Source organism: Phyllobates terribilis, unplaced genomic scaffold (assembly GCF_046119375.1).
Source record: "Phyllobates terribilis strain yellow unplaced genomic scaffold, ASM4611937v1 Scaffold_1__5_contigs__length_1240528914, whole genome shotgun sequence".
Taxonomy (NCBI): Eukaryota; Metazoa; Chordata; class Amphibia; order Anura; family Dendrobatidae; genus Phyllobates; species Phyllobates terribilis.
Genome location: NW_027362761.1, coordinates 44,169,291 through 44,193,574, shown reverse-complemented (window position 1 = coordinate 44,193,574; position 24,284 = coordinate 44,169,291). Strand labels below are relative to the sequence as shown.

The 24,284-nt window shown below is 41.4% G+C and overlaps 1 protein-coding gene across 2 annotated transcripts in view; it reads left to right on the top strand.

Moving 5' to 3' along the window:
* The window catches only part of HOOK3 (hook microtubule tethering protein 3), an 83,070-nt gene extending 75,339 nt beyond the window's left edge, over positions 1-7,731 (top strand). For both annotated transcript variants that reach the window (XM_073661159.1, XM_073661152.1), the window contains 3 exons: positions 71-175; positions 1,569-1,640; positions 2,280-7,731. In XM_073661159.1, the coding sequence (XP_073517260.1) occupies positions 71-175; positions 1,569-1,640; positions 2,280-2,420 (318 nt within the window). In that variant the 3' untranslated portion in view covers positions 2,421-7,731. The remainder of the gene's footprint in view (positions 1-70; positions 176-1,568; positions 1,641-2,279) is intronic.
* The last annotated feature ends 16,553 nt before the right edge of the window (positions 7,732-24,284 follow it).

Genomic DNA, 24,284 nt, shown 5'->3' with positions numbered 1-24,284 from the left:
CTATGCTGTGACTGTCAGTTATGTAGCCCAGAGCTTGTCTTCAGTTTAGTGTTTTTTAATTCCTTATTAGGTTATTCGTACATTGGATCCCAAGCAGAATCAAGGAACAGGGCCAGAGATCCAAGCTTTAAAAAATCAACTGCAAGAAAAGGATAAAATGTTCCATTCTTTAGAGGTGAGGGTTTAGAGGACTGTGATTTAGAAATGTGTTTTCTTTTTTTTTTTTTAACTGAAGAAATCCGTATTGTAGACAGGGTTGAGAACACAAAGGGCATCTTTACAGACACGGGTCCACCCAGCCGGTGCCACCTCCCAACTCTTCTCCCCTTCCTGGAACAAAGCACTAGCTTGTACTTCTGTTCCCCAGCATGTAGCGAAGAAGGACCATTGAGCAAAATGATTTAGTATTTTACCCACAGAAATATGCAGTATTCTGCAGTAAAGGTTTGTGTAGTGGTGGTCCCAGCAGCACCACTGTTCTTGTTGCTACATACCTTAGGTCAGCGGCCTTAACTTGTGCCATCTGTTACTGACAAGTCATGCATAGTTGTTTTTAGTATGATCGAAAATCACTTGATATGAGCCTAGGGCTCATGAATTGAAATCTTGAATATGAGTTGTCTTGCGTTAAACACTATACACCAGGGTGTTAAACTGTGTATTCAAGGAGGTATCGTCTTTGTACCGTGCCCCGGATGCCCTATAATACACAATACCGATATTTAATATTGGTGCCTCAAAGGCGTTTAAAGGAGCAGTGCCATGACACGTATTAATGGCATAGCCCTAAATAACACATAAGCGGGGGATCTCTTTCTAGCACCTGCGACCCACACCCATTTGCCTTCTAAACCTTCAGATTCAATGAATAGATGGATATGCTCCTGAACAGCTCCTTCCGTTGTAGTCTCTTACTCCTATAAATGTCAGTGGGACCCCCCTCAACCAGTAATATGTGGCTTGTTCTGTTGAAAGGCATTTAAAGGGGTTGTCCACTACTGGACAGCCCCTGCATAATTACTGCAGGGCCCCATGTAAAATAAAGATGATGTATAGTTACCTCCCACAGCGACAGCCTTGCAGCTATGTTGATGCTTCTATTCTCAGTAGGTCACATGGAGCTGTCTGTTGTGTCACAGGTATGCTGCAGCCAATCAGCGGCCGTTGATCAGCTGTAGTTTATCAATCTTGCATCAGAGTGGACGACCGCTCTGGCGACATAGTGAGAGCTGCTGCAGTCAATCAGATACCACTGATTGGGTGCTGCAGACCTGTGAACCATCAGGAATAGCCACGCCAACTAGCTGGAAGGGTGCCGCTGTGGGAGGTAAGTACATGGGCCCATGTAGTGATTAAGCAAGGGTTGTTAATTAGTTGACAACCCCCTTTAAGATCTTAAAATGAGCGTCCCTTAACTATTTTGAGTGAAGCTAATATAGCTTTAATATACTGTGAAATGTTTTGTATTTATCATATTTACATGTATATTTTACTATGTTCCAAGTTGAAATAAAGTATAACTTTTTTATTTTTTTCCTAATTTATTTATTTGATTTATATTTTTATAGAAAGAGTATGAGAAAACCAAGTCCCAGAGAGATCAAGAAGAAAAGCTGATTGTCAGTGCATGGTATAATATGGTAAGGCTCTTAACTATTCTAGTATGTTCAGTTTTTGTAGACTGGATAGAGGTTAGTAGGACAAGCTTTGAGAAGGCTTATGTCGTCAGTACTACCTATCTGCTGAAAGGGATCAATGATGACAATATCAGACGTCAAGCAATATGGCCTTCAGATTTAAGCCACGGCCCCACTATCAGTATTTGGTCAGTATTCGGTCAGTATTTTTTCTCAGTAGTGGGAGCCAAAACCAGGAGTGGAACAATCAGAGAAAAGGTATAATAGAAACAAGTCACCAATTCTGCATTTATCACCCACTTCTGGTTTTGGCTCCCACTCCTGAGAAACAATACTGACTGAATACTGACCAAATACTGATAGTGGGGCCGTGGCCTTAACTTGTAACAGGGCCATTTATTGGTCGAAAATGCTTTCCCTAGCTCATCCTCGTTGATTCATCTTCTAGATGCCTTAAAGGGAGTCAATCAGCGCAAAGTGATGGTTTAAACCAAGCACAGGCATATTTGGTGCATCCTTAGCGTGGCCGAGCAGATCAGGGCACTGTATATTACATAAAAAATGGTTGAGTGGGCTTGAGCTCCCTAGTGATCGGAGTATTCTTTTATAGTTAATCTCATGCCTTTTAATTTTTCTTTGCAGGGTATGACCCTACATAAAAAAGCCGCAGAAGACAGGCTGGCAAGCACAGGTTCAGGCCAGTCATTCCTTGCAAGACAGAGGCAAGCTACAAGTTCCAGAAGGTCTTACCCAGGGCATGTACAGCCGGCCACAGCGAGGTAGAAGAACCTTATGCCAGGAAATCTGCACCATAACCTTGTGTTGCACATAGCTGCATTTCAGGAAATGTCACCATTGTGCTTTTACTTTGTTTCTTCTCTTTTTAATAAGTTTTTCAGAATTCTGTCTTTTTGGTCTGAAGTTCTTTATTTTACATGTGCCAAATAACTTTACACCATAATGACGTGTAAAGAGTGTCCTTTCCTGTGACTTTTAAATAAGAAAATGTAACTGGCTGGTCTTTCTATGTGATCTTATGAATGATGATTCCCACCAGTGACCTCTTATCTGGGTGGAAATTGTGTTTTTATTCTACATGAGTACGGAGGAACAAATCCCACAATGCTGGGAGGGCAATTACTGTTATTTCACAGACTTCCCAAATTAATTTCAGGAGGGATTTTTTTTATGAAAAACATCCATGGGCAGCAGTGCTGTGCCAGGCACCATATGACAAGGGCTGAAGTGGACATGTTATTTTAGAAGGAGGAACTGAATGTTTGCGATAGTCTGTGCACTGTGCCCATGCAGCATTTTCCAAACCACTTGTGGTTGTTTGCACGTGATGTGTTACATTCGCACATGTACTCCTCTAAATGTGCATACATGCAAGCATGTGGTTACATTTCATAGAGAGAATCTTTTGTCTTGTTAAAGGAAGATTGATTTACTACCTGAAAAATGCCATTTGTAAGCACAGAATGTTCAACTGTATTTTCAGGAATATGTATATAACTTAGGTGCTACAATTGGCTGGGCTGACAGGATGCACCTTGCCTCAATAACTGATTAGAATGCTCACTCTGACCACACATTTACCATACTTTTATTTTTCTAGGTTTTTATGTCATTTTATCTTTAAAAAAAAAATTCTGATCAGACTGATAGATGTCTATTAGAATTGAGCAAAAAGATTTGCAGGACTGTCTCATAAGTGGGGCCGGGCATGCTGGCAGGTAAGAGGAGGGTCTCAGGACTCCGGTTCGGTGGTCATGGACTACCAATGTTGCCACTGGAACAGGATCCTGCAAATCTTTTTGCTCAAATCTAATTTGCAATCATTTATACATTTTAGTAACAAAAGAGGCCCATGTAAACTAGGGCACCCATAGGGTGCTAGAATGGAAATGCATGTTTAGACTTTAGTGGGTGCTGATACAGCGCCTAAAAGACCTCTAGGGACATTATGTATGTGCCTAATTTAAAGGTTGTTTGTCCTTGGGAGAGAGGTCCTTTATATGGAGTTTACACAATTGGTAAACCGTCGATTTGCATGTCTTAAGTAATTTATTCACCATATAAAATGAACGTAATTTGTGCCACTATGAATGTTTGGTGTGTGCGGTGACTGGTTCATTACGTGCACAGTAAGGTCGCACTTTAAATAACCTGTCATTTGGCTCTACCTTATAATGTTCGGTAGTGTTTTTTGTTCTACTTGTTAAGTGAGGCTACCCCTATGGTTCTGTAAATTTAGACTACAGATTGTTTCTTACAATTACAATGTTTAGCTCCGGAAAATATTGCATGCACACATTAATATATAGATGAGTCAAAACTATCCATTAACATTATACTGAAGTGTGCACAGGATTTCCAGCCATCCTTTTCCTGGCTTGCCCTTCTATAACAGACCTATTGACAATTAGCTATGTCTCATGGCAGACGATTAGGGCAAGTCAATGATAATTGTATGCTATGGATTGATAAACTTCCAGTCTGGCCATCTCTTGTTGTCTGTACTCAGTTAATAGTCTTAAAGGGTTGTCCACTACTCCACAAATACCACTGGTTTGAGTAATAGAATTTAGAAAAAAAATCATACTTGCTGCCTGGACTTGCGCTGCTCCAAGAACTGTGTCCCCAATGATATCATGACATTGTTTGTGTGTGACATGAACAATGTAAAGAGAATGCTGGCCGACAGAGCGGAGGAATGGTGCCGGTCCAGAATGGCAAGAATGTTTTTTTTTTTTTACCTTTTTTAATTTTATTTAGCAAGCTGAGGGTGTACAATTGGGGTTGTCCAAGAGTGGTTACTAACATAGATGCATGTTTTGGCCAACTTTAGGCTAAGAGACTGAATTTGTCCATATCTGATTGTCAGTCATCCGTTCTTAAGAGGACCTCCATCCAAAATCATTGCATGTGTTTCCAAAGAGTTTCACCGGAAACACAGCTGGTACACCGCCAACTCTGTCCTTTATGCCCTGTGTAGAATAACCACAAATGCACCAGAAGTCACTGCTGGATGTTGCTGCCCAGATTACCATTTGCACGCTTCTTTTTTTACATGGATTTCTATATATCATACCATTCTGTTACATTCGTAGTGTTTTGTGTGTATGTTGTGTAATCTGTAGCAGAAATCTTCATAACTTCAGTCCTAATACATTATAAGGCGAGGATGTTAACTATTTGTTCTCTTTTGAATAATAATCAAATAATTATTAATCAAATTTCCTGCTTAATTTTGATATCCTCCAGTATGTGTGATTTGATTTTGATAATTCATCTGCATAACCTGTGGGCGGCTGTCCTAATTCTTTCTTATTTTCGCAGTTCTAGATTACAAATCTACTTACATTAATGCTAATAATAAAATCTAGCCTTTCTATAGCCACACATTTATGGAAATTGCGACTGGCAGACCTTTCTTAGTAATGTACATCAGAGTTGACATTCTTTGACTGGCATGACTTTTATCGAAAAGGCGTAAAAGCCTGTTATACGCCAAGTCAGACTGACTTTCCTACAAGATGGTAGGGAGATGTTAGCAGGTCAGTCGGCAGGCCAGAAAATATAACCGTAAAGAATGGAGACATGCACACAAGAATTTCTAGGTGCTGTCTTCTTGCAGTCCTTTCATTGGCATTGACTACAGATGCATTATCATACTGTCTGGAGCACTATTTAATGCACATAAAGCTTCAATATGCTTTGTTAATGTATTGGCTGTTGCTGCTTTACCATTTCTGTTGTGGTGTAGGTGCTGCTTAAGAACACATTCAGAGGGTATCTGTCACCAAATAAAAGGGAACATTGTCCTTTATATGACTGATGGACCTTTCATCAAGCAAGCAAAAATACGTACTTGCTGGATGTAAATGATTGTCCCTTAGCCCTTTTGGTCAGTCAGATGCCAACTGGGCTAGTGCCTGCTCCAGATGTGCCAAGAAGGGTCCGGTACACTCATTTATATACTGACTACATTGTTTTTTTCAGATGCACCTACTATATAGATTCCCTGAAAAAAAGTAAAAGGCCTTTTGGTTATAGATGCATATATTTAAACATATTTCATGAAATGCTAATATACTATAGAAATGATCAGATTAATCACATTTGATTATGTACCGATTATCTGCATATAGATCACTGGTGGCCTGGACAGTAGTTCTCCTCCCAATAACATTGTTGGGGATTCCACATTTCCGAGCCCCTCGATGTAATTTATGATTTGATTGGCTGAGATTTAACAAGTCACTCTTTGGAGAAAACTCCTTTTCTCAGCGCTTCTCGCAGTGCATAGCCGTAAATGTTTGCTTTCCATTTTTCTTCATTTTGTGCGTGCGTGATAATTCCAACAGATGAGAATGTGCCAATGGTGGAGATACCCAAGTTACATCTAAGAGAATATTACACGACTGTGGTCCATCATCACATCCAGTCCACTAGGTCTCTCAATGTCTTCCATCTTCTGTTTTTGTTCCTGAAATTTGGTTTGCATCGCCGGAAAGCTGCCGCCATCAAGGAACAAGCAAAAGTATAAAATCTATTTCACCGAGCCCGATGTATCTAATATTCATTGATAATGAATAACTTCTTACACTCCACCTAGAATTATTGTTAACTAGAGCCCTGAGAAACAAGTAGACCAAGACATCTCATTCTTGTTTAATTGCAATAACTCCAAACTGGATGTATCTAGAAGTCTTACTGCATTGATCATCCATATCGGCATTTATTATTATTAATTATTATAGCGCCATTTATTCCATGGCACTTTACATGTGAAAAAGGGGTATAATACAAGAACAATGACAATAATCTTGAACACAATGTGACAGCGACTGGTACAGGAGGAGCGAGGACCCTGCCCGCGAGGGCTCACAATCTACAAGCCATCCTCCATCCCGACCTGAGGTCGTCAGCCATGCTTAAATATAAAGCAATTGTCCTCGTCTACTTATTTCTCTACAGGTATATTACACGTGTATGACTTGCATTGGATTGAGGGTTTGTAGACTTCATGCTCCACTTCACGCCATTAATATTTTCTCCTTGCTATTTATTTTCAGTGATGTCATTGCATGACCGTGGCATGATGTGCCGTCAGATTTTGCATGGAAATTTGTGTGCGGACGGCCTAACCAGCAGACTAACCACCATTAGGGGCAGTGATCTAACCTAGGCTTGCTTCCTTCTATTTATGCTTCTAATTGAAGCGCTTTGTATCTGTGTCGTAGCTTGGCCTCAAGGTATTGTGCTTTTTTTTCTTTATGTATTTTAAGAACAAAGTGCACCTCATGTGGATCGGACTCCTATCGTGTAGCCCATCTAGCTACCATTTAATATAATGAGTGGCACAGCTGCTACACGTACTGTACCCAAAGTAAATCATGGCAAGGACTGACACTGGTTAGGGGCAATGCCGCTTTCAAGCTTGCTAATGTCGAGCTCACATATAACCACTTGTACCCACCAAAATGGCTGCAAAGAAGGACTGGCGAGTATACGTACTTAATAAAGTTTGTTGTACACTTCCTGTTGTGTAGATCGTTGCAATATGTAATTAGTACATTTTGTTAATATGACTGTTCAACAATGAAATGACTAGTTTACATTTTCATGTTCTCTCTTTTTCTTTAAAAAAAAAAATAGCATCAGATTTTATATTAAATTCTACAACTTCTTGTATGTCGTTGCCACTTAGGATTCATTTTCCGACATATACTTTCTACGGAGTCATTTGGATATACTTGCTGCCTTAGCCTTTATTTAAATAAACCAAGCTCATATTAACGTATTTCTACTTACACTTCTTGTATTTCTATGAATATATTTGTATTTAGACACGCCGAGTCTCTGGCTCCAGTTCTGCCTGTTTTATTGTATAGATTAAAATGCAACTTTTTACTGCAGTATTACTTCAAATAGAACAGTACATTTACATTTTTAATACTGAAGCCGATTCAATGTACATTTTATTTCAGCTGTTATCGGATTGTAAAAAAAACAAACCAAATCCTTTAACTCTATGTGCGACATCCCTTAGCAATGTCAGTGCTTTTAATATTTTGTAAATGTAAATGTGTCCTTTTTATCACAATGGCGAACAAACTTCTAGTCAACTTTTATAATGTATCTGCAACTTCCGTCCAATTGGAGACTCTTCGCACGTTGTTGATGTACCATAGTCTATCAAGCGTGATGGATTATGTCTACCCAGCATGCACTAGTTTTCCTTTGTACTATAGTTGCTTGCCATTTCTTTTATGGTCCCTGCTTGAAAATTTGGATAGCAGAAAAATTGTATTCTTTTCTGTAACTTGATTAACCCATTGCGAATGCAAGACCCATATCGCTACATCTGTGGTCAGTGCTACATAGAAGGACATGTTGGAGTCAGTAGTGACAAGGCTCATGTATATAAGATGAATGGTTATCATTACGAACATGAAATGTACATTTTTCAGTCAATTCTTCCAGTGTAACCAGAAGTGTACTTTTGTTAAGAAACCTGTAAATAAACTATTTTAAAAGAAATTAACTCTGTATAATCTGTTTCCGCTTAATGCAAATGCTAGTTACAATAGGTGGCTCTACAGTTTCTACCCTCTTCTTCGAGAAATTAAATATGCAAATTGCCTTTTCAGAGGTGCATTGCATGGCCTATAAGACTCCTCATACCAGCATGTCACTCTCCACATGGAGACATGTCCCTTAGATCCTTGATAGCACCCTCTCGTCCAGCCAAGTCACACCTCTTACTTTGCACTGATGAGAGGGAAAACACAGTGAAATACCTGTCTGGTTTGGCTTTTATCCTAAGTCATGTGGCAAGGCTCGTTAAAGGGAATCTGTCAGTAGGATCAACCTTCCTAAGCTTTCTATGTGGGCATGTAGGTCAGAGAAAGCTGAATAAAATTTTACCTTGGTATCTGCGAGCTGATGTTTAGTTCCTAAGGAATCTATTTTTTTCCCTTCCCCCACAACAGCACCATTGAGAGAGACTGGATCCTCTCATCCAGTGACCGGAAACCACAGCTTTTATGAAGCAGTGCCTCTCCACCCATTTCATTAGTTTCCTGGCCTTGAAGGGAGATCTACAGACCCCCAGTACTACCAGGGGATATTAGTCTATTAGTTCCAGTTACCTGGGGGGGGGGGCTCTTGCTCCTGCTAGCATGTTGAGCATCCGGTTTCCATGACGCTGAACGTCAGGGATAACTTCGAGAGTTTGGCCTACTAGGGTGCGGTTGCTCCACAGCCACAAACAAGCGCTGGAATGCCCTGACACAGAACGTCAGTGGTCACTTCTGGGAGAGGGTTGAAGAAGCAACTCCAAAGCACGCTTCCCAGAGAGGGAGCGTTTGCGCTCTGTATTGCAGTGTTGCCATGAAGGACATCAGCTAGTCCAGAGATCCTGGGGAAGATCCAGCCCCACTAAGCATGGTAGTTCCTGCTTTAGAAGTGTGGGTGAGTTACAGGCTTTTGGTTTTCCAGTCTAATACTATTTCTTCAAATGTATTCTAGGACAGGCCCAAGAAGGCACAAGCAAAAAATAAGGAATGTGACCTATGAAAAAGTAAACTGTTACTGGCATATGATAAGAACTTATGTCAGTAGTGTATTGATATTCATTATCGGAAGAATCCCCGTCCTTAATGGAAAATTTGAGGTCTATTATTAAATATGAAATTAAAATTTAACTTAAAGGATTTAGCGGTAAAGAGTTCCGAAAGGCCTCATCAGGGAAACAGGACATCACGCTAGACTCTAGCTCTGATGGAGAGATTGATGATGGAGAATTAGAGGGGTTTTATTCAGAGGGGTTTTACCTCTTCTTCGTCCTCTGACGACTGAGGGTCAGCCATGGTTTCCTGCTGAAGATATGGATAAGCTGCTAAAAGCGGTTAGACAATGAAGATAGAGGATATAAAAGAATCTAAAGTCATGTAAGATTTGATTGGTGGCTTAGAGGTCTAAGCAATAATGTTAACTCGTTCATACAGTGTTCTCTTTCAGAAAGAAAGAACGAAAAGTAAAAGAAAACTGATAAAAATGTATTTATTCCAAATTGAGTTAAAAGAAAGTACCCTTTCGAGACTATTTGTGATAAAGAACGCAAGAACAACGTGGCCATTTCTAGGGTGTCTCGTAAATCCACTTTGCCGTTTGACACAGGTCTTCTAAGAGACCCTTTAGACAGGAAGGTGGAAAGCTTCCTGAAAAGATCTTGGGAGTCAGGAGCAGCAGCGTTTACACCTAATATAGCGGCTACATGCATTGTAAGATCTTTAATTGTATGGCTCAGTCAGCTAGAATCTCAGATTAGGAATAAATGCCCTTTACACCATTTGTTGGCAAACCTACTGATTACCCTAAAGGCAGCAGATGTTTTAGCTATGCTTCTGCGGATGCAGTAAGATTACCAGCACACACTTGTTTCCTGCCAAATTTAACCTTCTGGGCTCTGGTTGAAGAATTGGTCAGGAGATCTTTACTCAAAGTCGAGGCTGTGTGGCCTTCCTTATCGGAGCAAATTTCTTTTCAGTCCAGTCTTTGATGAGATTTTGGCTAAAGTATCTGATACAAATTTAAAGTTTTTCCCTCTCCAACACTCCCATGGTTTAGAAGGCCCTTGCATCCATCTAGGAGAAACGGACAGTTTGACCCTCCCCCAGTGAGGATCATGGCTACTAAAGTTCAGTCCTCCAAGATAGGCCAGCAAGCCCTAGAACAGGAAGTTCTGTTATTCCTGCAGAAGGATGTCCTAGCTCCAGTTCCCAAATCAGAACATGGAAAAGGTTTCTAAAGCTCTCTATTTTTATGACTGAAACCAGATCTTTTGTTCAGAACCATTGTAAACTTAAAACCGTTCCTAAAAGTAAAACAATTGAAAATGAGAACTATATGGTTGGACGTAAAACTTCTGTTTCAAGGGAGGTTCTTTAGCCATATTAAATCTGCAAGAATCCTATCATCATGTGCCAATCATTCGAGATCATCAAAAATTTCTGAGGGAGGTAGTAAATATTCAAGGGGTTTTGCTTTATTTATAGTTCCAGGCCCTATCCTTTAGCGTGTCAAAAACCCCAAGGGTATTTACAAAAATTGCTTCAGAAATGTCAGCCAATATCAGGGAAAAAGACATTGACAATGCTTTTAAGATTTTACTTGGGAAGGAGGGGGGGGGGAGAAGAGATACTGAAGCATTTCAAAAACATGAGAATAATTCTGATTCACTTACAGTTCTTTTCTAGGAACTGAAAATTAGCTTCTAAAATACGAGAGGTAATGTGAGGCCAAGCCGCTGAGTAGTAGCATTGTGCATTTACACTTGTCAAGTTGACACACTGTTCCAAAAACTATTCTGTATTCTCAAAGGAGAACATTCTTTATGTAGTGAAATCTTTCTTTTCATAGAGAAAGATGTACATACTGTAAGTACCTTCGAGGGAGGTCACAGTCCAGGTCTGTCCCATACAAATTCACTGTGCATGCTGTGCTTAAAAGACACAGTAATAAGCATATAATGAGGAAGGAACTACCTGAAGGCCATGCCACGTATTGGGATCTTGATCTCTGAATGGAGATGCATGATGGTGGAGTACAACGTCTACTTCAGTGGACTGATCATTAGTGCATACTTTAGAGCCATAGATATATAATCAATATTGAAAAATAATAACTTGAGTACTAGTTATCTACAGGTCACATCCGCTTAGCATGTTACAAAATTAATTGGTAAATATTGGACAAGAAAGTATAGTTAAGTGGCCTAATTTAAAATTCATTGTCAATGGGCCCAAATTAATTTAATTAAAAAAAAATCCTATACTCTCTTCCCAAGCCGGCGCTGCTCCTTTGCACTTGTGACTGTGTTCACCTCTTGGGGAGGAGTGCTTGTCCATGTGAGAGAAAAGAATCCATTTTGAGTATGTGGTATCCATCTTGTCTTGTAACTTCTGTGTAATGGTGATCAAGTAACACTGATGGGCAGTGAGGTTTCAAATTTCTATTCACTCCCCTTATGGTTACTATTGGTTCATAGGTCAGAGGGAACTATTCCTTTGTCTCTGACCCTATTTAAAGTGCCACATGTGTTAATAAAGCGGAAGTCTTTTCTTGTACACCATTCCTGGCTGTGCTGTATTGATTTCCAGAGCGCTCGTAAAACAAATCTTATTAATTTGAAGTTCGGTAGGCATGGAAGAGAGCGTATTTCGCTCACATCCTGGAACTGTATTCAGGATTTTTTTTTTATGGATCACCCATCCCTGGGCCATTGACAATACGTTTTAAAGTAGGAGAAAACTTTTTCTCAATCAAGGCAGAAATTAAAGCAACCACCCCAGTAGAAGGGTCACTTTTTATGCTATGTCAGGGATTGATTCTAATCCCCGTCAATCCGGAGGAAATCAAGGGCATCCATCCCCCAGATTGCCTAACCCCGCTCCACGCCACCATCTGAACCCTTTCGAGCCCACTTCTGCTGCTTAGTGGCACCGCTGACATTGAGACCTACCTGAAGTCCTGAAGCTGTGGCCTCTCATGTACGTACCCGCCCTGATTGGTCCTAGCGGCATTCTCCTGCCCCTCCTCCAGCGGTGGGATGACTCTGACTAACAGTGGCTGGTGGGCGCTGAGGCTCCAGAGGTGAGAGGTTCCTGTGCTTCACTGTGGGGGAGGGGTTATTTTCCAAGGCTCAGTTTCCTGCTGGACAGGAGCCAGCGCCAACACACACTGCTCCCGATGCCCCTCCTCCTGTGTGGTACTGCTACTGGGGTGGGAAGCACCCTACCAGAAACCGCTCCTATCCAGCTATACTCACAGCTCTGCTGGTTCTCTGACTGCACTCCCTCAACATGTGCTAAGCACCTTCCTTCTACTGTAAATTTTTCTAGAGCAATATTGCAGTTCCATTTTTCCAAAATTCCATATGTACATAATGTAGCACTTATCTATTTTCATGGAAGTAATGTACAGGGTGGGCCATTTAAATGGATACACCTAAATAAAATGGGAATAGTTGGTGATATCAACTTCCTGTTTGTGGCACATTAGTATATGGGAGGGGGAAAACTTTTCCAGATCGGTGGTGACCATGGTGGCCATTTTGAAGTCGGCCATTTTGGATCCAACTTTATTTTTTTCAATGGGAAGAGGGTCATGTGACACATTAAACTTATTGAGAATTTCATAAAAACAATGGTGTGCTTGGTTTTAGCGTAACTTTATTCTTTCATGAGTTTTTTACAAGTTTGTGACCACTTATAAAATGTGTTCAAAGTGCTGCCCATTGTGTTGGATTGTCAATGCAAACCTCTTCTCCCACTCTTGACACACTGATAGCAACACCGCAGAAGAAATGCTAGCACAGGCTTCCAGGATCCATCGTTTCAGATGCTGCACATACGTGGCTCTTACTCATTTGCCAGTTACTATTGCTTATTACTGTTGACCTTGTCTCTGAACATGCTCAAGGCACTACATTGCTCTGCGGCAACTCAAATTGTATACTTAATCCTAAGCTTGATAAGTCTTCAGACACCCAACCCCCAGAACCCTCACCAACTCCTCTTTCAACAGACTCTGCCTCCTTTAACAAACATCTTTCTTGTAATCAGTGGGTAGACTTATGGAGAGAGATGCACCCTTTGGTCAAAGATTATACTTCTTTTTATCCACGACACTTAGTCTATACTAGAATAGATCACATTTTTGCACACCCAGTGTTCATACCTAACATAAACATTTCCATCCTTTCCACTCCTTGGTCAGATCATTATCCGATTCAGCTGTCCTGCTCCTTACTACACCCACATCCTCGCTCATTCAACTGCACTCTGAGCGATTTTCTTTTGTTCTCCTATCCAGAAATCTCCCAAAAGATTGAGTAAGCACCTTGAATATTACTTCTCTTTGAACCAGCAGACTGCCTCTCCACCAATATCCCTTTGGGAAGCTCATAAAGCAGTTCTAAGAGGCTTCTTCATTCAAGAAGCTGTTCTCAAGAAAATAGATAGAATTGTTGGAACAGCTGATCTTGAGAATAAGATGTCAGTATTAGAGTCCTTGATAAAAAGCTTGCCCTCCCCCTCTACATATCGAGACCTTACAAACGCATGCACGCGCTGAACTTGACCTTTGCCTCCCTGAAAACGCAGATTCAGCCCTTCGTTAGTCCCAACAGTGCTTTTACGCTCTTAATAATTAAAACAACTCCAACCTTGCCTGATGCCTCAATTGCCTCCCTGTACCACGTACCCCAATACGGCTAAACTTGCAATAGATCACTCTCTTATTCCAACAGCAACTCGAACAACAATACAACGATCCTTCCCCGGACAAAAAATAGAAGCATTCCTTAACTCTATTTCCCTTAAAGCCCTCAACTCCAACATGACTGATCTCCTAAATCAGGCCATCACCTATCCCGAAATAGAAGGAGCTATCCGTCAACTAAAACTTAATAAAAGAAACAGGCCCAGATAAACTCGAATACCATTACACCAATTGCCAATGCACCAGGGCAATCGGGTTAATGGTAAGACAAAGCGCCAGAATTGGCACGTCTAACCCCATTACCATTGACCCAGATTGCCAACGCCTGGCAAAGAGCCAGAATTTGTGTATCTAATGGAGGCACCAATTCTGGGGCTGCTGCAGGCTTGTATTTTTAGGCTGAGAAGGGCCCAAATTCCATCGATCTTCCCAGTCTGATAATATCAGCCAGCAGCTGTCTGCTTTACCTTTGCTGGTTATCAGAAATGGGGGAGACCCCACGTCATTTTTTTTCATTTATGTATTAGCTTAATGCAAGTACAGTAGACAACACATGCAAAACACTAATTATATCTCTCATGGATATCTAATAAATATCTATCTCTATCTTTGCATATTTAACACCTAAATATCTGTCATTTCTGTTCTGCATTCTTTTCCATTATGTGTTACACAGATGGTGCACATGGATACCACATGTATGACACACACGTTCACATGGACATGGATAGCATCGGTACTAGTTTTTCTAGTACAGGAAATATCAGTGCGTGCGAAGGGGGCCTTGCACGGACATTGCCAGGAGCCCTCACATTTACAAGCAGCCCTTTGAAGGCAACAATAATGCTGATATGGCCCTTGGTGAAAACGAATTTGACACCCCTGTCAAAGAACATGAATCTTTTAACCCTTTCACCCTGAATCCTGTTTTTCTTTTCCTGAACAGGCCAATTTTTTCACAAATCTGACCAGTGTCATTTTATGAGATAATAACTCTGGAACTATTCAACGTATCCCACTGATTCTGAGATTTTTTTTTTTTACATATTGTACTTCATGATAGTTGTAGAATAGTGTTAAAATTTCATCGATATGACTTGTTTATTTGTGAAAAAAAAACAGAACTTTGGCAAAAATTTAGTAATTTTCAAACTTTTCATATTTCTGCCCTTAAATCAGAGTTATGTCACACAAAATAGTTAATAACTAATATTTCCCACATATCTACTTTACATCAGCACAATTTTTGAAACCATTTTTTTTGTTATGAAGTTATAAGGGTTAAAAGTTGACCAGTGATTTCTCATTTTTCCCAACAAAATTTACAAAACCATTTTTTTAGGGACCACATCACATTTGAAGTGACTTGGGGGTTTATGTGACAGAAAATATCCAAAAGTGAGACCATTCTAAAAATTGCACCACTCAAGGTGCTCAAAACCACATTCAAGAAGTTTATTAACCCTTCACGTGCTTCACTGGAACTGAAGCAATGAGAAAGGAAAAAAATGAACATTTAATTTTTTTTCACAAAAATGTTACTTCAGAGCCATTTTTTTTTATTTTCACAAGTGTAACAAGAGAACATGGACCCCAAAATTTGGTATGCAATTTCTCCTGAGCATGCTGATACCTCATATGTGGGGGAAAACCACTGTTTAGTTGCACGGCAGGGCTCGGAAGGGAAGGAGCGCCATTTGACTTTTTGAACGCAAAATTTGCTGGACTAGAGAGCGGACGCCATGTCGCGTTTGGAGAGCCCCTGATATGCCTAAACAGTGAAAAAAAACCACAAGTGACCCTATTTTAGAAACTTCACCCCTCAAGGATTTTATCCAGGGGTATAGTGAGCATTTTGAACACACAGGTACGACACAGAATGTGATAACATTAGGTCTTCATATTGAAAAAGTTCATATTTTTCACAAAAATGTTGCTTTAGCCCCACATTTGTCACTTTTGCAAGAGTTAACACCAAAAAGTGGACCCCATAGTTTGATATCCACTTTCTTATGAGTTCAGCGATACCCCACATGCAGTCAAAAAGTTCTGTTTGGACAGCAGGGCTTGGAGCAGAAGGAGCAATATTTGAATTTGGAACACAAATTGGCTGAAATACATTGCGGGCACCATGTCACATTTGCAGGGCCCCTAACGTGCCTAAACATCAGAAACCCCCCACAACTGACCCCATTTTGGAAACTACATTATATCCAGGGGCATTTGATAACATTAGATTGTCATACTGAATACATAGTTATTAGTGTTGACCGCAAGTGCTTGCTGCTCGAGTTTGCATTGGGTGTTCGGGCACCGAGTATCGCTAGTGCTGGAGTGACATGCTCGCGTCTCCGCCCCGCATGTTTTGCGGTTGTTAACAAAGAAGAACATGCGGGGATTACCCGTGTATGGCAGGTAATCCCCACATGGTTTTTTTTGGCTGTATATCAGCTACAAAACATATGGCACAGAGACTTGAACATGTCACTCGAGCACCCGCAATATGCATACTCAAACACCTGATGCAAACTTAAGTAACGAGCACTTGTGCTCAACACTAGTCACCATATCATCATTTATTTTTTTTAACTTTTGAAAAAAAAAACCCAATCCTAACTCCAACCCTAAACTGCACCCTCTCCGTGACTCCTACCCCAAGCCTAACCCTAACATAGCCCTAACCCTAACCCAACCTTAAGACACCCCTAAGCCTACCCTCTCCCTAATACAACTCTAACCCTAAGACAACCCTACCCTAACACTAACACAACCCTAAACTGAACCCTAAGGCTGTGTGCCCACGATGCGTTTTTAATGCGTTTCTGCAGCTGCGGAAACGCTGCAGAAATGCATTAAAAACGCATGGTAGAAGGGCAGCAATGTTCCCCAATGATAATCCGCATGTGCTGTGCACATGCTGCGGAAATTTCCGCTGCGGATTATCATTGCGGAAAAAAACGCAGCACTACCAATTATTTTGCGGAAGTGCTGCGTCTTCGCCGCCATTGACTTGCATTAGACCGCATGGATTACGCATCACAGTATATGTAGATGCATAATCCAAGCGTTCTAATGTGCGGATGGTACCCGGGTGTAGATGAGAGGAGAGTCTCATCCACACCCAGGTACCATTAAAAAATCAGTAAAAAAAGAATAAAATAAAAAATAAATGCATATTTACCTTCCGGCGGCCCGCTCCGCTCCTCCTTGCTTCCCGGCACTTTGCAGTGGATTGAAGGACCTGCGCTGACGTCAGAGTCATGTGACGGGTCACGCGACGCTGACGTCGGCAGGTCTTTCAATCCACTGCTGCCGGCAGCCGGGACCGAGCGAAACAAGCCAGCGCGGGCCATCGGAGGGTAAGTATAGATTTTTATTTTTTATTTTTAACCACTCTCTCGGGTCACACTATATAAATCCATGCCGTTTGCATGGATTTATATAGTGTGACCTAGTTGTCACAAGCACTTTACAAGTGATGCTAATCGCTTGGAAAGCGCTTGTCAACCCGCATGCGGAAATGTCAGTGAATAACGCTCCATTTCCGCATGTTCCTGGCAGGAAAATTCATGTACAATCCGCATGCGTTTTTTTCTGCCAGGGAGATGCAGAAACGCTCAGGAAAAAATCCTGAGCATTTCTGCATCTTGGGCACATAGCCTAACACAACCCTAACCCCAACCCTAACTGCAAAGAATGAAAATTTTTTTTTTATAATGTTGATATGATTAACCCCTTTCCACATGATACATACTAATACGTATCTGCGGCCTGGGCCTTATGGACCAGATACGTATTAGTACACATTGGCGATTACGCCTGCACACAGGCTGTGTGGGCAGAATCGCCACCGGGTGTCAGCTGATTGTCACAGCTGACACCCGGTGCTATGTGTGGGGAGCGGTCCCGCACCGCTCCCAGCACATTAACCTCCCCGAAATGCTATGATCGAAGTCGATCGCAGCATTCTGGGAGCAAGGGGAAGACCCTGCGCCCCGTGGTGTCTGTGGCCGGGTCCTGTGGTTGTCATGTGACCCGAATGTCGTCATGACGACATCAGGAAGATACTTTGATCATGCCCAGTGCATGATCATAGTATCTTTTCCCTCTGCAGCGCTGACAGCCTGTATAGCACAGGGATGGTGCTGCATGGTGGGACAACGTGTAAAAGTTAAAAAAGAATCAGCAAGTGAAAAAAAGAATTGTAAAAATATTTAAAAATAAACTGAAAAAAAAATCCCCCAAAAATAAAAATATATTGTACCAATCAATAAATAGTATTATGAAAAAAAATAAAATAAATAAAAGTACACATATTTGGTATTACCGCATCCAGAATGACCTGACCTATAAAACTGTCCCACTAATTAACCCCTTTAGTGAACACGACAAGAAAAAAAAAAAAAAACGAAGCAAAAAACGATGCTTTGGCATACCGCCAAACAAAAAATGGAATAAAACGCGATCAAAAAGACTATAATTATTTACGATGTAAATAAAAATGGTACCACTGAAAACGTCATCTTGTCCCGCAAAAAACAAGCCGCCATACAGCTCCATCAGTCGAAAAAAAAGTTATAGCTCTCAGAATAAAGCGATGCAAAAAATATTCTTTTTTCTATAAAAGTAAAAGCGCCAAAACATAAAAAAACCTATATAAATGTGGTACCGCTGTAAACATACTGACCCCAAGAATAAAGCTGCTTTATCAATTTTACCACACGCAGAATGGCATAAAAAAAAATAAAAAAAAACTATCCCTGAATTGCCTCCCAAAAATCGGAATAGAAAGCAATCAAAAAATGTCACGAGCCTGAAAATGGTACCATTAAAAACGCCAACTCGTCCTGCAAAAATCAAGCGTCACGTGACTGTCGGCCGAAATATGGAAAAATTATAGCTCTCAAAATATGGCAATGCAAAAACTACTCTTTGCAAAAAAATAATAAATAATAAAAACCCGCTATAAATCTGGTATCTCTGTAATCACACCGACCCAAAGAATAAAGTCGTCTAATCACTTATACAGCACTAGGAAAGGCGTAAAAAATAAACTCTAGGGTTAGGTTTGTGCTAGGGTTAGGATTGGGCTAGGGTTAGGGTTGGGGTTGGGATTTTTTCAAAAATAAAGGAAAAAAAATGACAATATGGCAACTAGTGTTGAGCGCAAGTGTTCGCTGCTTGGGTATGCACCAAGTATCGCAGGTGCTTGAGTGACATGGTCGAGTCTCCGCCCCATATGCTTTGCGGCCAAAAAAACCTGGCGGGGATTGCCTGCCATGCACGAGCGATCCCCGCATGTTTTTTTTGGGTGTGCCGTGAATCATGCGGGCCGGTGACTCAAGCATGTCACTCGAGCACCCGCGATACATGGTGCAAACCTCAGTACCCGATGCAAACTCAAGTAGTGAGCACTTGCGCTCAAGACTAATGACAACTTATTCAATATCATGACCTAATGTTATCAATTTCTGTGTCGTACCACTAGGTTCAAAATGTTCACTATACCCCTTGATAAAATCCTTGAGGGGTCTAGTTTCCAAAATGGGGTCATTTGTGGGGGTTTTCCGCTATTTAGGCACATCATGGGCTCTCCAAACGCGAAATGACGTCCGCTCTCAATTCCAGCCAATTTTGTGTTCAAAAAGTCATACAGTGCTCTTTCCCCTCTGCACACTGCCGTGCGCCCAAACAGTGTATTTTCCCCACATATGGGGTATCGGCATACTCAGGAGAAATTGCACAAAAGTTTTTGGGGTCCATTTTCTCCTCTTACCGTTGTGAAAATAAAAAATTTGGGGCTAAAACATCATTTATGAAGAAAAAGTTTGATTTTTTTATTTTCACGGCTCTATGTTCTTAACTTCTGTGAAGCACCTGGAGGTTCAAGGTGCTCACCACACATCTAGATAAGTTTCCTGAGGGGTCTAGTTTCCAAAATGGTGTCACTTGTAGGGGGGTTTCCACTATTTCGGCGAATCAGGGGGCTCTCCAAACGCTACATGGCATCCGCTAATTATTCAAGCAAATTTTATAGTCAAATAGTCGAACGGCACTCCTCTCCTTCTGAACCCTACCGTGCGTCCAAACAGTGGTTTTCTCCCACATATGGGGAATCTGCTTACTCAGGAGAAATTGCACAACAAATGGTATGGTGCAATTTCTCCTGTTACCCTTCTGAAAATGAAAAATTGGGGGCTGTAAAACATTTTTGAGGGGAAAAATGTGAAAATGTTATTTTACGGCTCAATATTATAAACTTCTGTGAAGCACCTGCGGGTTCAAGGTGCTCACCACACATCTATATAAGTTCCCTGAGGGGTCTAGTTTCCAAAATGGTGTCACTTGTGGGGGGTTTCAACTGTTTAGGCACATCAGGGGCTCTCCAACCGCAACATGGTATCCGCTAATTATTCAAGCAAATTTTACATTCAAAAAGTCAAATGGCGCTCCTTCCCTTCCGAGCCCTGCCATGCACCCAAACAGTGTTTTGCCCCCACATATGAGGTATTGGCATGCTCAGGAGAAATGGCACAACAAATTTTGGGGTCCATTTTTTCCTGTTACCCTTGCAAAAATAAAAAAATTGGGGTCTAAAGTAACATTTTTGTGAAAAAAGTTAAATGTTCATTTTTTTCTTTCCAAAAATTCCTGTGAAGCGCCTAAAGGGTTAATAAACTTCTTGAATGTGGTTTTGAGCACTTTGAGGGGTGCAGTTTTTAGAATGGTGTCACTTTGGGGTATTTTCTTTCATAAAGTCCCCTCAAAGTCACTTCAAATGTGATGTGATCCCTAAAAAAATGGTTTTGTAAATTTTGTTGGAAAAATTAGGAATTGCTGGTCAACTTTTAACCCTTATAGCTTCCTAACCCCCCAAAAATTTGGTTCCTAAATTGTGCTGCTGTAAAGTAGACCAGTGGAAAATGTTATTTATTAACTATTTTGTGTAACATATCTTTCTGATTTAAGGGCATAAAAATTCAAAGTTTGAAAATTGCAAAATTTTCAAAGTCTTTGCCAAATTTCTGATTTTTTCACAAATAAACGCAAGTGATATCGAAGAAATTGTACCACTATCATAAAGTACAATATGTCACGAAAAATCATTCTCAGAATCAGTGGGATCCGTTGAAGCGTTCCAGAGGTATTACCTCATAAAGTGACAATGGTCAGAATTGTAAAAATTGTCCCGGTCATTAACGTGCAAACCACCCTCAGGGGTAAAGGGGTTAAGGGTATGACAAAGGGGGATTATATTAACTACTTATTGGCTTTTGATCACTGTAATATCACAGATCACTGTGATATCAGAGATCAAAATAACCAATAGAAAAAATTATCTACTGTTGCTGGGCACCGGCTGACAGATCTCAGTGGGCACACTGCGCCTGCCATTTTTTATTAAAGACAATGACGTGGAGGGGCGGAGTAGGAGTGCCGCGGGATGGATCAGAAGGGCCCGGTGATGGCAGAGGTACTGGGGAGGGCATCATTTCTCTCTCCTCTGACATGTATATCATGTCAGAAGAGATAGAAATGATTGTAGCAGTGGCATACTTTTTTTTTATTTTTTACTTGATCGCTGTTATTAATTGAATAACGGCGATCACGTGATTGAGGACCGGAAAAACTGGCCCTGATCATGTTTTCCAGGGTCCCAGCTAGTACCCTTAACTGCCACCATTAAAAGTCGTATCGGCGGTCGTTAAGGGGGTTAATTTTCTAATCTTAAGCTTAGACTGCAGTATTTTCACTAAATTGTCTCATTTAATTTGTTACATTTTGCTCTGTAATGTTTTTTTTCCATTATTCTTTTTCTTCATTCTAAAATCGAAAATCCTATAAGAACAATAATAAATCTCAAACGGGTCCTCTCCCTGAAGGGAGTTTTTTTTTTTTTTTATTACAAAATGGAAAACGTACCCTACATTCCAGAACTGTGGAACTTTGCAATGCTAACTTGTGTCAGAGATCACTGTTTGTCAACTGAAAAGAGCTAATGAAGACCTTGTACAGATATCTAACTAAATATACTGTTTACCATTATTTTTAGTAACGCTCAGTAGGTGGCGCTCTAAAATTGTCTTTTACGGAGTTTCTATTTCATGTAACATTTATTGAAAATGCATCAGTGTTCTTAAAAAGAACATTGGGACAGATCTATTTGTACTGTTGCATGAACTATTTCTGGCACAGAGTTTATTTTTGTATTTAAGTGATGTCTGTAAGAAAAAAACACATTTACAAACAGTTATGTATTGATAGATCCATGTAATGTTTGCCACATACATTAGATATTTGCTATGTCAACAGGATCTACTAACAATCTATAGGTTATGCAGAGGCCTGAGTGTCTACACAGCTAAACAGTCTAAAAACCCTTGTACACATTAGATAGCTGTAAGTTGAATGATCGTTTGGGTGACAGCAATCTTTCCCAGCTTCCCCATACATAGGAGCACTCAACCAAACGCTTGTGTGTTCACTCGGAGAGCCAGCTGGTATAGAATTATCTCCGTGCCGAACAAAAGGATAAAACATTGAAATTTAACAAGTCGAATCTTCCTCTTCCCCCCACATTTGTATGAGGAGAGTCGGGAGTCTCCCATACACATTAGATTGTTGGCAGATATTAGTGTGTTTGGCCCTACAGTCAAGACCAAAAGTTTTGAGACTGACACAAATTTTGGTTTTCACAAAGTTTGCTGTTTTAGTGTTTTTAGATCTTAGATGTTTCTATCGTTACGAAAGTACAATTATCAGTGTTTCATAAGTTTTTATACTTCTAATGAAAAATACACCAATATTTATTGTGTTGACCATTTTTTTTCAAGACTTCTTTAATTCGCCCTGACATGCTGGATATCAGATTTTGAGCCAAATTGTGACTGATGACAACCCATTCTTGTCTAATAAGTGCTTAGCGTTTATCATAATTTCTGTGTTTTTGTTTGTCCCCTTGCTTTTGGAGGATTGACCACAGGGTCTTAATGGGATTAAAATCTGGGGCGTTTCTTGGCTATGGACCCAAAATGTCAATGTTTTGCTTACTGAGCCACTTAGTTATCACATTTGCCTTGTGATATGGTCTCCAGCATGCTGGAAAAAGCATTGTTCATCACCAAATAGCTCCTGGATCATTAGGAGAAGTTGCACTTGGAGGATATGTAGATACTATAGATATAGATACCTCTATACTGTCGACACACAGATCTACCTCTCTGGACCCGATATCTCCTCCCTACTGTTATGCACTCGCCCGGACTGACTGGCGTGTGCGGGTGTTGTGGTTCCACTGGACCATGGACCGGAGAGTGCCTGGAGGGGCGTGACTAAGTATCTGGCCGATCCGACCAAGGTGGCACGACGGCATACGACGCCAGTGCACCAGGGAGAAACCAGGCAGAGGGACCAGGTGCTACTCCAGGTCAAACTCCGAACACGGGGGTTGACCCACGCTGGGATTACTGGAACAGGCAGGTTAGGCTGGCACAGACTGGTGGATGTAAGCAAACACAGCAGGTATGCAGATGGGTGGATACAGGCGAGTATGCAGGCAGGGAGGTACTGGCCGAAAGGACGGGCTGGAGCACAGAGAGGTTAAGACCCAGTACAGACTGGGTCACAGAACCGCAGATGCGATAGACAACCACAGCAGAGAGGGAACGCCCGAAGCGGTGGGCAAGAACAGAGCAGGACGGGGCTGCAGGAGCAGTGAGCACAAGCAGGGCAGGACAGGACTGCCGGAGCAGCGGGCAGAAGCAGGGCAGGGCGGAAACCGCAGAAGCAGTAAGCAAGATAAGAGCAGAGCAGAAACTGCAGGAGCGGCAAGCAAGGCAAGAGCAGAGTGAAAACCGCAAGAGCGGCAAGCTAAGCAGGAGCAGAGCGGACACCGCAGAGCGGTAAACAAGGCAGGAGCAGAGCAGAAACCGCAAGAGCGGCAAGCTAAGCAGGAGCAGAGCGGACACCGCAGAGCGGTAAACAAGGCAGGAGCAGAGCAGAAACCGCAAGAGCGGCAAGCTAAGCAGGAGCAGAGCGGACACCGCAGAGCGGTAAACAAGGCAGGAGCAGAGCAGAAACCGCAAGAGCGGCAAGCTAAGCAGGAGCAGAGCGGACACCGCAGAGCGGTAAACAAGGCAGGAGCAGAGCAGAAACCGCAAGAGCGGCAAGCTAAGCAGGAGCAGAGCGGACACCGCAGAGCGGTAAACAAGGCAAGGGGATAGGACTCTGTTCACAAAGAACAGACGGAGAAGGAAAGGCAGAACCAGAAGCACGCACAGTACTTACATAGACGTAGCGAGCGTACATTAAATTCACAACAGAGGTACAGAGACGACGAGAAGGAATTTAGGA